Genomic DNA, 14,504 nt, shown 5'->3' with positions numbered 1-14,504 from the left:
AAAAGAAATACATTTTCAATTGTTCATGTTATTTTGCTGAACGTTAAAGTTAGCTGTCTTTATGTCGCTATATAGGAAAGTATGATTTCTTCCATTAGAAATTAAAATCTAAACGAAAATATTTTCGTACCCAGGAAAACGAAGCTATAAAATGAAGGATATTTTTGTTCATCTTTCTTAATTTAGTCAGAGACTTGAGTGAAATGAGTAACAAGGAAGGTTTAGGTCAATGATTTACCTGGACTAAAATAGCTGGAGTGAGTGATGAATCATGGATATCTTTACTTTTAGAATTAGTTTCCCGTTTTGTCAGGCACACTTTTATCAGAAGTTTTTAGCATTCCATTTTTATATTTTAAAGCAATTTTTGAAGCTCCTCTAGAAGATAAAGTACATAAACCTTTTGAAAAAGGAGAAAGAAGCCTGGGCGAAGCTCAATTTCTTGGTGTAGTCAGGCTATAATCAGATCTTATTTTTTTTCAATATCAGAATCATATTTTTTTTATGTCACCAGATACAAAAGACGAAGTTTCCTTCAATCAAAATTTAGAAGTAAACAAATTATTCTGGAATTTTTGCAGTAGAAAACCTGACTAGCCTCGTTTTTGTGTATCTCGCAATAGGCCTCTTGCTCTACTTCGAATAGGTCCATGCATAGTGATGTGAACCCGCGTCATGATGTAAGGGACGGATGGCATGGGCGAGGCTGGCACGTTCCCTATAGTTTATTATAGTTAATTTAAACGTTTCGATCACATGCAACCGGGTCAGCTCGGGCTGTGGTTGTGTCAAGCGGGCCAGCTCGGCTTGCCGATATGGGTGTGGCAATTGGTAGGGGGTTGGTGTGAGGGGTGTGACACCCCCTGATAATTCAGCATGATAAAAAGTTGGTCAAATTGCTTTGTTATTTGTAAGCAAATTTAACAAACATACAACAACATTTGTTTCAGTATTTATGAATATTTAAAGCTCGTGATACTCATAGAAAAGTTGACCAATCTCCTACACCCATGTCATACACAAATTTTCATTTCCATTATCAAAAGTGGGACAACATTACGCGACACCCCTCTCCAATTCTAGCTTGTTTGCCACGCCCCTGCTTAGTTGAAATTTCGTTTGAGGCCGGCAAACTGGCCTAAAAGCACAAGAATGAATATCATACTTTAAAACTTAGGAAGGATTGACATTTACAGAATTGATTTCAAAAAATGTTCGCCAAAATATCATATTGAAATCCCGGTCCATGTAATCAGCCCCTAAATGGTATGATTAAATGTTGATTCGTGAATATCAGCGACAATGATTACTCATGGATGCAGTGATTTCGCGGTGGAAGTTTCCTATTTCTCGAATACCTATAATATTTATATTATTGTATAACCGTGAAGTTGCAAGATAAAAGTATTTGTCATGCACATGCATGATATAATTTACCACGTATGTTTTTCTATACTCCATATAAATACAATGTATAAACATTTTTAAATATTTTATCTTTATGCTTAAAACAAATAATAGTTAAGTCAATTAGCTTGTAGGTACACCACGTAAGTATAAGTATTGTAGTTGCTTGTAGTTTAAATGTGACTCGATGCTGTCGTTGTAACGGGAATGGACGGTGTGGACAAAGAATGTGTTTGTAGAACGATCCAGTTTGCATTAATTGTAAGCCTGGAAAAAACAAACGATTTGAAAATAAAAAAGCAGCTCGTTATTTTTTTGAAACTGTTATGTTTAAGAAAAACTGCTTCTGACATCGCCCAATGTTTTGCTTCTGTTTTTCTGTGTTAAAGGTAGAAAGCAAATGGCACAAATTGATTCTGAAAGGAATATTTAATTGCTATTGAAATTAGTAAGATGGCTCCAGACGGTTTTAGCTAAGCTATATAATGCAATATTTTGGTACTTTTTAAGCAAATGCGTACCAGGCAGTGGTACCAGGCTACTAATACTGCATATCTTGTTTGTTTCAACTGTAAATACATGCCTTATGCCATATAATAAAATTTTTATTAACCTAACTTGCTCGGTTTTCACCGAGAAATATCGGAACGATGTCGGTCTTTTTCATTTACAAAGAGACCTGGGTCCGATATCGATCTCTTGATAAGAAGCTACTAACTCACCCCCAGTAAGGTTAAAATTTAGGTCAGAAAAACTGAGGAATTTCACATGTCCGCCAAGGAATACTTATCATTTATAGACGTGGAGCGAGGGGAATTCGACGAAATATTACCCCTAAGGAAAGATATATCCTGAGGGCTTCGCCCGAGGGATATATCTTCCCGATGGGGTAATATTTCGTCGAATTCCCCGAGCGGAAGGGCTTTAAATTATATTTAATATCGAAAAAACGTGTAGGCAGCGCAAAAGCTGGGTGAAATGGCTTCTTTTGCCTCCATTTTGAAATTGTTGACAACCTTGAGTCGTGTGCGAGGCATCCACGCGTGGTACACGCAAACTTTCGACTTTTATAGCATAATGTGAAAAAATTCGATAGAACTCAATGATTAATTTAATAATAATAATAATAATAAACTTTATTTAAAGAGGGTTACAATAGTACATTTTTACCTAAGCGGTATTCTTCCAAATGGCCCTCATTATGATACATATGAATAGTTTATGCGGTCATTATATACAGGAATGGCATTAGAGGGTTATATACAACACAGTTAATGAACGGAACTATATGTACAAAGGAGAAAATATTATGTATGTAATTTACTGATCACGTGGTAGAAATCGAGCTTTCTCATTGGATGATTTACAGTTGAGATATAATATTTGAATTTATTCAAAAAACAAACGAATTAGTTCGTCATATTTCTTCTGGTAAAACGATCTTTTAATAGATTACTGATATCCGCGCTCTGTTGTACTTGGAATAAAAAGGTATTACTTTGTTTTTATTGTTTTTATTGTGTAATATTGAATCATTTTATATTAAATTTTTCAGCGTTCTCGTTCCTACGGCTACACCCTAAAATATTTATCAATAATTATCAATTCAAGATCATACCGAAAATGTATACCGAGAATATTCAAAACTATTAATAAATCATACAATATATTAGCAAGATTAGATGAACTGTTTAACATTTAGAATTTTAGAGATTTTAAGGCGGATTTCCACTTACAGCGAAATCGTTCGCCAGCGAAATATTTGCACGTTTTCTGTTGAATTTTAACAGCATAAATAAATTAGTTCGACTTGACTGTTCTCAATTTAAAAGAAAATATGCAAATATTTCGCTAGCGAACGATTTCGCCGTAAGTGGAAATCCGCCTTTAATAATGAACACACCACACAGACATGCATCAGCATGATGCATAGCTGATCGATAGCTTAATCTGAGTTGAGTCATTTTGTGTAACGCTATATTTATCATTTATAGACCTAGAGCGAGGGGAATTCGACGAAATATTACCCCCAAGGGAAGATATATCCCGAGGGCCTCGCCCGGGAAAGGGAAAGGGAAAGTGAGTGGAAAAGTGAGAGAGCTAGCGTTCCAGTCTTAATTGAGTTCACTGGTCCTCGCAAGGCAGCTCGGCTAAGTGAGCGATTGATGGATGATTGCTAAATTTGAAGACGTGCTTAACCAACAAAGATGTTCCCGCTGTCTGTGGGAAAAATTGCGGATTTTTGGGGATACAACGTGATAAATATGATAATTACATTATGTTTATCTTTATTATCTCAGTGACTTTTTATTAATTGTTTTTGATCTTTTTAATATTTTCAACTCAAATTATCTACTCATAATTATTGTTGTAGAATTTTCTTGCTATTACGTACTTATAATCATACATTCTACATTACTTTCCTAAAAAGCTACAACATAAAAAATGAAAAATGTCGTGTATTTCAGGTTAAACCATAAACATGTATAATACGTTTAATGTAGTTTATAATTTCAGATTCTTTATAAGGATTTTGAAAAGCAACAACACAATGAGACATTTTTGTGACATATAAATTGGACAGGAAGCGCTCGAAAAAAGGTCTAGAGACTCTAATTAACCTAAGTTTTTCCTAGAGGAACAGGAGGACCTCTAATTCGCAGAGGGTGTGAGCCAGCTCTGTGCATGTTGTTCAGTGAGTTGAGACCTGATGATCTAGGGACCACCATTACTTATACTGAGACAGTAAGGGCACTCAAAACTCGAAAGAGCGTGCGAAAAATATAGGTTTTTCTAAAGGAAAAGGTGGGCCTCTAGATAACAGGGGAACAGGCGGACCCCTGGTCAAGTCAGTCAGCTCGACTCAAATATTGCCTGACTGATCCATCGAGTCTCTAGTTCGCGTTTTCGACCAGAATGACCTGTGCAAATGCACTTCAAGTGGCGAGGTGTTGTCCAGAAGGACAGCCCTTCCTGCCATTAATGGCGATCTGCAGAAAGTGCAGAATGCAATTTCCGCCACGGGAAGTAGGCCGAATTATAGTCCTGTCTTTCGACAGCCAAAAATATCTTTAAGACACAATCTTGCAAAGGTGGCCAACAATTGTGTGTATGTGCGTCCTTGAACAAACAGATTCGAAGATATCGTGCAGTTGCCGTGGTAGCATGACAGAACAAACATACGACAGGCTACGAGTTTGCAGGAAGGATCCACATACACACAAACAGAAGACTGGTATTATACAGACTATACAGCAAGGAAGCATAATGTTTGAGTTTTAAAGGTAGATATTAAAACAAAATTATCAATGTTTAGTACTTGCAGTTAGTTTTTATGGAACGGAAGCTAAGACGTCCTTTGGAGTTCTAATGTATCTCTCGTAACAGTCTGAAGACCAACGTCCTAGCGTTTTGATGAGCCAAGACTAAAGGGGTTAGGCCGCGGCTGAGCTCGCAGCTGTAGCAGCTCCGACCCTGAAACTATGAGAGTCGTAGAGTTTTTCGGCTAGTCCTTGCCCTTGAAGTAGATGACGTAGGTGCGATGTTAGGGTTACACGTGTAATTGGGGCACCTGATGTAAATTGGAAAAGTGGAGATATGTTCTCATAGCTCGAACCGGGCAGAGTTATCTGGAAGCGGGTACCCCCCAATCACTGGATGCTTTCTACGCCCCTGGGCTTGTTGCCGTTCAGTGATCATCACATACCAGTTTTTAGCTTGATTCACGAAAAAATCATTTTCATCGAAAACGCACGCGCTGGGTGGTTCAATTAAATGACATAAAATTCATTCAATTGTTGTCAATTAAATGATCGTTTCGTGCGGAATATTATTTCACAGAGCGATAAAAAGCGGTTAATTGAAAAGTATGTTTTCCCTTTTCTCATTATCCAAACCCTTCGATGATTTGACATTACGATGAGGCAATTGTTAAACGACATCCACGACGAAAAGGGTCGGTTTTGGAACATTGATCAAGACATCATAATATTCCGCGTGGAGGATATTTGGGTGGAAAATAATGTCATTGCGGGATGATAGGTGGCACTCGGGATCAAATGGAGAATTACACGGTGAATTCACTACAGCGCATGAAACCAAAAAAAGCCGGAGTGAAGGCGGCCCAAAGCATCACATTGTCTAAACAATCTGTAAACTGAGGCCGTAGGGCAGAATGAAGGGACTAGAGTTCGGTCACAGTGATAGGCCATCGATCCCGCAATTTTTCACCCTTGAGGCGCTTCAGACCTTTCAGACTTCTCTCTAATAATTGCATGCTCCCCATGTCGAATGGGATTTGAAAAATTACGTAGAGGTAAGACACGCTAGCTAAATATGTTTTAACAGTTGAATATGAAACAGATTTGGAAAGATGGCCGACGGAGTGAAGGCGGCCCAAAGCATCACATTGTCTTTACCATGCATGCATGATAGATAATGCTGTCGCCATCAAAAAGGCTTCATCAGCTGACAAATCTTTTGGAAGCGAAATAAACCAAGGCCAGTACTTACAAATCATCACATCTTGCCATAAAAACTTAACATTACGGTGAATTAGTCGGTTGATCTGCAAATTAATTATGTGTGTATCCATACAGTTCACCTTGATGCATATTCACAGCAGATTGAGCCAGAGAATGTCTAAAGCCTGCTACAACAAGACCAGTTTCATCTAGTTTGGATTGACGGTTGACCGTTTTTCTTGCAGCTTTCCAATGAGAGGAACCACAATAGGAATTACTTGAATGACCCTGGGAGGATTAAATATGATTTATAAGTATAACTCTTATGCAGTTTTGGTATAATTATTATTATTGTAAACAAAACTGGTAACATTGCACAACACTCCATAATTCCTCACAATCATGATCAGACCTTAGCTCAGTTGTTGGAATAAACATTGTTCAAGCGCTCCTCTACCAGTTCATCATCTTCAATGAATGTATTTTCATAATAGCATTTTCTTTCACCTCTATAAACAAATCAGGGACCGCGGAGCAGTTTTTGGATTGGGGGGCTAGCGAAGCCGAAAGAGTGAACTTTCGGGGGGGGGTCCATACTTATTTATTTATATTTTTCTTGTAAACACTTCATAGAAAACATTGTTCACCGACACGGATAGTGAACACATAATTATCATTGATTACACAACTTACTATAAAGAATTTTTATTCTCATTATTATGGCCATATAAAAATCGCTATAAAGGAATCACATATTTAGAAAATTATTGGGGGTGCTAAAGTCAACCAGCCCCCCCCCCCAACTCCGCGGTCCCTGCAAATTAAATAAATCATGGAAATTTGGTCAGTATGATTTTAGCCAGCCAACAACACAGTACCTTGGCACACTTTTGTATCTATAAAGTTTAGCGTTTTCATCAACATGACACAAATGTTGGGATCTAAAACATGATGGGCAATTTGCCCATTGTTTTTCCTGTAAGATGTCAACTTCATGCATGGCAAAACACCATTCTTTGAATGCAGAATGAAACACTGATGTGTTGATGATGGCTGACTAAAAATTTATGAAGAAGATTATGTATAATTTTAGACCACTTCAGGTACAAAATTTGATTGACCAGATGCTTTACAATGGTACACATCTGGCTTTTGATATACAGGGTGTCCCAAAAAAAACGAAAACTATTGAAATCACCCATAACAATGCCATTGATAGAGTTTGAATGCCTAAGCACTCTGTAGGGACCCACAGGTGTATAAATGTTTACCATAGTCATTTTTATGCATGCATATGATGCAGTAAAATTTGCTTGTTTGCAAAAATGATATTTATTAACAATATTTACAATTTACAAATACGGATAACAATATTTAAATGTGCTTCTTTATATGACCATGACCTTCGACATATTCCCCTTTCTCTAGCAACACAAAGCATTTTAGCATTTTATAAGTTGCATTAAATCCCCACGGGCTGAAATTCGTGAACACGGCATTCAAATTTTGACAATGAGTGATTTCAATAGTTTTCGGGTTTTTTGGGACACCCTGTATATCTGGTACAGCTCTTATTTGCTAATTGTTCATTTATGATTTGTACAAATCCATGTACAGTGACCTGAGTATGATTTACTAACCCTACCCTTTTCACTAGATATAGTGGCCAAGGACTAAAGAAATGCTGTCTCAAATGTGCCTGGCATGTATTTTCGCTGTGAATCGCAAACTCTGAACACATCTTCACAACAGATGTAATTAAGATTCTTTGGGCCACCTTGCCAATATTCTTCATTAATTATCTTCTCCAGTGTTAACTGTTGATCACATCCAGTGCAACTGTATGTGAATAAATACAAATCAAATCTTCCTGCAAGAAAACATTTAAAATCAAGACAAGCTGATAGTACACTACTGTACACTAACCACAGCTAAATTCGTGCTTTTGGCTGTTATAAGAATGCACATTTCATTAGAGGGGATGATAGAAAGTGTATCCTGGCCCTTGCAATAAATACATTCGTTACAAAATAAAAATGGAGCATATCTTCCTGCAGAAAATGTAATAATCAGTCATTTTATAAAGTTTAAGATTACTGAACCAGTACTTGTAGTTTACCTGAAATGATTGTATAAAAAAATAAATGCATGCATAGCAATAATTATAATTGATATATTTCATAGTCTCTTGAACAAGAATATCAAAAATATAGTCAACATCTTAACAAACCAATGATACTTTTTGAATTATTAAATTGACAATAATCACTTACTGTTGAAGCGTGGAGATCCATCTGGCAGGACTATTTCAGTTGGAGGAACTGGTTGATAAAATCCATTTATCCAAACATCACGGTCATGATGCAAAGGTTTTATCTCATGAGCTGTCTCATCACAATTATTACAGAGTAATGCATCTGGTCCACAGTGGCGACACCGAACAACAGCTCTGTCTTCTCTGCACATGAAGCAAACAGCCCCAGTTTTAGGAATTGCATAGATTTTTAAAACAGCAAATATAGCAGATCTACTATTTTTCCATGCAGCATCCACAGACTGCATTCTTCTTTTCCACATGGACTGGGTACGGGACTTCATCTCTTGGGTCAAACTTTCACAATTTACTATACAGGTGGTCAAATTTTCCACAAATTATAAATATGAATAGCACAGTAATGCTTGCACGCCAGCGTTGAGTAGTCGTAATAAGTAGTAGTAATAAATGAAACATCACGGTATATAGGGATGAGACTAACTTCTTTGTAGAGTAGCATCAGATGATTCTTTATTAATGATGTCAAAATCAAAACCACTATCTCATTCAAATGGGCAAAGGTCAACGTCGTCGCTCTCGAAAAATACAATAATTATTTATATAAAAAAAATTATGATTAATTTACCAGTGACACTACTAGTTTGGCCAGAAGTAGCGCGCTTTTTGGTTTTTTTCCGTTCAGCAACAGAGCGGTATTTGTAATTGGAATCACATATTCTTTTACCACTGTTATCGTACGTGAGAAAGAAGTCGCTCTGCTTTGGAGTCTTTTTTTTCTCTATTGTACCGGATAACTCCCGTAAGTCTTCTAAACTAGCCTCCAAGGAAAGCCGTTGTTGTGATAACCGCTTTGACGATTTAGCGCACTCTTTGGCAGCCGCCATATTGCGGTGTGATATTACCATAATATGCGCATCAGTGAGCTCCACATATATTCAGGTCAGTGACAGACAGTCACATGATTTTTTCATGATTTTGTCGAAGCAAAACTTACAAATATATTTGTGATCAAAATACCGAAGTAAACCCTGATATTTCTTCTGGAAAAATCGTCGTTTAATAGATTTCTGATATCAGATCTGTTGTACTTGAAATAAAAAGGTATTACTTTGTTTTGATTGTTTTTATAATGTATATTTATTTGTGCAATTTGCCAGTATGGAATGTCGAAATATCTTTGCGTCGGACAGCTAAAATTTCACAACGAATTATGCGTCAAAATCGTCAATAATTTGCGCTGAAAAAAAAGAAAGTACGCGCCAAACTACCTACAAACTTAGGCTAAACTGAGATCAGACTGCTCAGTTGAACGGGATGAACGATGAAAGCTAGATTTAGCTTACTAACTTTATAAAAATATACATTTTAATAGACCGCTCCCCTTTTAGCGCAAGGCGCGCTAAGCATGGCACAGATTAGCTATATACAGATATGAAACTTCTGTAATCTGTTGCATGACAATAGGAATATGCAAAGTTGCTTTCGAACGAAATGGCTGCCGTTTGTGCCGTGAATTTCGTGCGAGAGAAGAATCGGCGGATTTTTAACATCATTTCGTGTCCATCGATGTTTGCTTTCTTTGGAAAATTGCGAGAAGGTTCGTCACTACAAAACGACGAATTTTCATGACGATCTGGGCGTTAATGGCGATAAAAATCCGTCGAGAAGATGCCAAGTTGTGAACAATCTTCGCTCAAATTTGCTTGCGAAAAGTTGACTAACGTGTAGTGAAACAGGTGAGTTCGCTTTTCAACTTGCGATCGGTTGATTATTTTTATAAAACAAGCGTAAGTCAATTTGGTATTAAATTTTGCAATATTCCCCCACAGACTTGGTAGTTTGTACTGTAATATATACTGGTAACTACAACATTAAATATTTATCAATAAGTCATTATCAATTCATCATAAATATCTCAAATGTTTAATAGAAAAAACAATATATTAGCAACACTAGATGAACTGATGACAAATACACACATGATGCATAGACTAATAGCTATGTCTCAGTCATTTTGTGTAACTGTGTGTCATGTAATGTTTGTTTTTTCTTCATACATGAGGAAATGAAAGACAATGGTCTTCTTTTCAGGTTCAATCTTATATTGATTGTTTTGATTACAGACCTGTGGACTTTGGTTGGTCAAATAATACATAAGAAAGCACTAAATGCTGCCCCAACCTTTGCATGTTTTTGCATGAATGTTCCTAAAAGACACATCATTCATATTGTGTTTCGTATAAGCAATAATATGTAATGATATAGTTTATGCACAATACGACATTGGAAAACAAGTTTCTAGACTGGAGTGTAAAAGCTGCTCTCATAACTGCAGAGTCTCAGGTGTGCAAGAGAGAATGCAAGAGGGGTGAAGTTTTCTATAAAGTTTAATAATATTTATCCAGATTGGACAGAGATATAATAAGCATGTAAGAAGTTGCCTGATCACTATGTTCAAATTGTGATGTAGATTTCAACAGTTTAAACTCTGCCATTGATGGATTTACCCAGTTTTAATCTACAGTATTTCTCCAGAGTAAAGAATGTGTGAGTATCTAAATTCTAGGGAAAGGGAGTTTAACTAATAAATATAAAAAATACAAATATGAGAGCAATCTATGAGAGCTATTTTCAGTTGTGCTAATAGAAGCATTCCGAAAAATGTTGACCAGTTCATTTCCTAACTTGAAGGAACACATCTGAACAATTCCTGTTTCATTGACCAATCAGATTGCTCAAAAATAAAATATAACATTTGATTGGTCAATGAAACAGGAAGTTCGGAACTTTTTAAGGAACTTTTCAAATTGTTGAGCAGTTGATGCATTCATTATTAGTCAGTCAGTGTATGTATTCATATTCAGACATGTACAGTAACTATGCAACCTGCGGTATTAGGTTAGTTTAAATAAATTAGAAAGGAATTAGTTCTACTTGTTCTTACTAGGTTATTGGATCAATTTTGAAAATAACTACATTCTGCCCAACAACAACACACTCCTGTCTTGATTCTTGATCAAATCAAAATTTCATGATTATTATTAATTTTAATACCATTCTTACTTTAGTAATATCCAAATGAGAAACTCAACTATGTTGTTACAAATTAATGTCATGGTTTTTAAGCTTCACCCTTAGGAATTTCACTATAGTTAAATATTACCAGGTGCTTAGCTACATTTACAAGTTTCCAGTCTAGTATTCAAGATGTCTGAGAGGTCAAAATATCAAGTTTTATAGAAACATTTATCTACTTCTGAGAATATCATATTGAAAAATGTTATCATACTGAGGAATATAGATTTTCTTGATATATATTAGTATATTGAAATGATGTAATCTGCTGTAGAGCATATGAAATGATTGATATAGGGGGTCTGTCAATACTCACACTAGTAGCAACTTTCATGGCACGCCCGCGTCATAGATTCTGCCTAATATTTTGTCAAACAAATATTAACGACTGTTGCGGAATTTAGGTTAACGCATGGTTGAGTATACCAACCATATAAGTAAACAGTCATTTACATAGTATGCGCAAATATATAGTGTTATGGGGCCGGTTGTACGAAAGGTGGATAAGTCGCTATCCAACGGATAAGTCGCTATCCAACGGATAACTTTTATCCAGCGTGAATTTTGCGTTGCACGAAGCTTGGATAAATTTATCCAACGGATAAAAACCCCTATCCGTTGGATAAAGTTATCCAAGGTCCGGAGGTAGTTTAAATCCACTATCCAGTGGATAAACTCGAAGATACAAGATAAAACTGTAAACATTTACGATGAAAAAGGACAAAAAAGCAAGTTTCCTATTACTGTGTTTCAACAAACTAATGTACATGATTGTACTCACTATTAAAACTGTTTTCGAAGTGAAATCCAGCCATTGTTATATTTGTCGCAGCAGCATTTCATTTTGTTTACACATTCCGTTCCGAGCGGCGTTTTTCTGGACATCCTCACAATGATAACAGGCGGTAAATTTATTATATACTTCTAACCAGTTTATAAAAGCGAATATGCAAAGAAAATTAAACCTATTCCATGGAAACTTGCTAATATCTAAGCAATTTCAATCACGTAATAGACAAGTAAAGACAACAAGGCTACGAATTTTGTTCTTCGCTATGATTAGCCAATCAAAACTTTAAAATAGTGTTCCTAAATTTATTATGGAACCGAAGGGCAAAGCCTCGCAAGGTCAAGGAATAAAATTGCAATGTGTTGAATAAAATCGCTAGTATGTGAAGTGCAAATCACTTAATCAGTAACTAATCGACAATTCAGAATGATTCAATGTTATAAATGCTTAGCAACAGCTGACGTTGTGGTACGAAATTTCAGGATAATCCTGTTTTCTCCGGGTAATTTTTAACTTATCCATTGGATAGCTATCCACTCCACTATCCACGCTTCGTGCAACACGATTTTATCCAATGGATAACTATCCACTGGATAGCATATTTATCCGTTGGATAGGACTTATCCGTTGGATAAGTTATCCACCTTTCGTACAACCGGCCCATGGTCGTAATTTGTAATATGTATTGTTAATAAAGGAATTGTTATGTAAATGTCAATAGTGTATGTATCATGCATATAGCATAGGAAATGGAGGTTTTGAGGTAGCACGTAGCTAGTAGCAACCGTGAAACCAATGTCCCACACAATAACGTAAGCGGACGCTAATGTGGGTTGTAGTGAAGCGAAAACTACAGAAAAACATCCTCTAGTTCTGTAAGAGATGCGTCAGGTATAATGATCTCACTCCTTGCTCCGATTTGTATAACTGTATATTTTGTTTCTCTATATTATATATATTACTTTTCATGTGCTCTTACTTTTCTCGCTCTCATACACTTTCTATATTATTGTCTGTCTCTAACTGTCAATCAGTTCTAATTCTATTGTACAAGCTTAATTATCTATAAATACCAGTTATGTATATTACATCACCCTTTTTTTTTTAAAACAATATTAACATTTAACAAACATAATTCAATCATATACTGAATGTCCAAATCTATCAGGTTTTCCTCTGACTCGGCTCGATCGTCGTGTCGGTATTTGATCTTGATGTCCAACATTTGTTGCTGCTGGTAGTGTGATGGTATTGTCCCTCTTTTGATGACGTTCTTTCTCATTATCGTCATCACTGTCCGTATCATCCCTTGGCTTTGGTATGCGTTTAAACTGTGACACATTTCGTGTGATAACGTGTCCGTTCTTGCTTCTTGCTTTAACCTGTGAATGCGATCTGTGTGTGACTACGTATGGAACGTTGCTGTAATTCGCAGTCAATTTGTTCTGCTTGTCCTGACGAACTAAGACATAGTCTCCTATCTTAATTTCACTCTCTTTTACGTTTCTTTTTTCATTCGCATGTTCTTTGTTGTATCGCTGTCTCTCCATTTCATTCTTTTTAGCAATATTGTGTTTGTTAACAATGTTCCGCTTTTTCAATTCTGGAAGCTTTTCTTTCACTGTACGGTTAAATAGTAATTCCGCTGGTGGAACTTTCGTGGAAGAGTGTGGTGTTGTCCTGTACTGTAGCAAGAAACGATGCAGCTCTTGCTGCCAGGGTCTTTTTTCAATGTGAGCGGTTCGTAGCGTTTTTCCAAGGGGCTGCATGAATCTTTCCGCTTCTGCATTGCCCTGGGGCCATTTAGGTGTTGAATGAATATCTTTAATTCCAAGAGCTGTCAAATAACGATTATATTCTGCACTATTGAAAGGCGTTCCATTGTCTGTCTTGATAGTTGTTGGGATGCCATGACGGGCGAACATTTGATCTAATTTGGGTATGACCACAGAAGCTTTTGTCGAGCGTACTACTTCCACTTCGGGATATCTGGAATAGCGATCAATTGCGACCAGAAGGTATTCTCCTGAAGGAAGTGGTCCGTAGAAATCCAAATGTATCATTTCCCATGGTCCCTTTGGCATTGTTGTCGTTGATATTGGCTCTTGTGGTGGTGCTTTACCCACTGCTGACAAGGAATGCACTTCTCGATTGTTGCTTGCACCATTTTATCAATATTCGGAAACCAAATCTTTTCTCGGATTAATGATTTCGTTTTGGTAATGCCAAGATGAGTTTCGTGCGCAATGTCAATCGCACGTTGCTGTAGCGATTCTGGTATCACTATACGAGAACCACGAAGAACCACGCCCTTTGTTGTCACAGTAAGTTCGTCTTTTACTTGTTTATAAGGCTTGACTACCTCGTAGTGCCACTTGTTGAGCTTTATAGCTGCCCGAACTCCTCGTAAGGTTTTGTCCTTGTTCGTTGCTTCTTCGATTTCCTCTATCGTCAGTGCTTTCGGAACACTGGAGCGAGCAATAAAGTTTATGTG

The 14,504-nt window shown here is 36.7% G+C and overlaps 3 protein-coding genes across 5 annotated transcripts in view; 2 read left to right on the top strand and 1 right to left on the bottom strand.

The window, feature by feature from the left end:
- LOC114526062 overlaps positions 1-14,504 on the top strand; it is a 95,837-nt gene that overhangs the window by 15,137 nt on the left and 66,196 nt on the right. Inside the window, exons 1-2 of one of the 3 annotated variants that reach the window (XM_028547556.1) lie at positions 9,135-9,246; positions 9,610-9,881. The exons of 1 other annotated variant lie outside the window; for it this stretch is intronic. The gene's annotated coding sequence lies outside the window, so the exon portion shown is untranslated. Of the gene's footprint in view, positions 1-9,134; positions 9,247-9,609; positions 9,882-14,504 lie in introns of those variants that run through there. One more of the 3 variants, XM_028547558.1, reaches the window with a different exon arrangement.
- LOC114526063 overlaps positions 1-14,504 on the top strand; it is a 50,449-nt gene that overhangs the window by 14,002 nt on the left and 21,943 nt on the right. The gene's annotated exons all lie outside the window — the stretch shown is intronic.
- On the bottom strand, positions 13,147-14,073 carry LOC114526121 (uncharacterized protein K02A2.6-like). The gene has a single exon (XM_028547623.1). The coding sequence runs from the start codon at positions 14,071-14,073 to the stop codon at positions 13,147-13,149; it is 927 nt and encodes a 308-aa protein (XP_028403424.1).

The sequence above is a fragment of the Dendronephthya gigantea genome, unplaced genomic scaffold, assembly GCF_004324835.1.
Source record: "Dendronephthya gigantea isolate DGI-Jeju-01 unplaced genomic scaffold, DenGig_1.0 000037F, whole genome shotgun sequence".
Lineage (NCBI taxonomy): Eukaryota > Metazoa > Cnidaria > Anthozoa > Malacalcyonacea > Nephtheidae > Dendronephthya > Dendronephthya gigantea.
The sequence above is the reverse complement of the archived record's forward strand: the minus strand, read 5'-3'. Positions and strand labels throughout refer to the sequence as shown.

What these genes read in the sequence shown, in the direction of transcription:
- LOC114526121 (XM_028547623.1), bottom strand. Translation starts at nt 14,073, where the DNA reads ATGATACATTTGGATTTCTACGGACCACTTCCTTCAGGAGAATACCTT.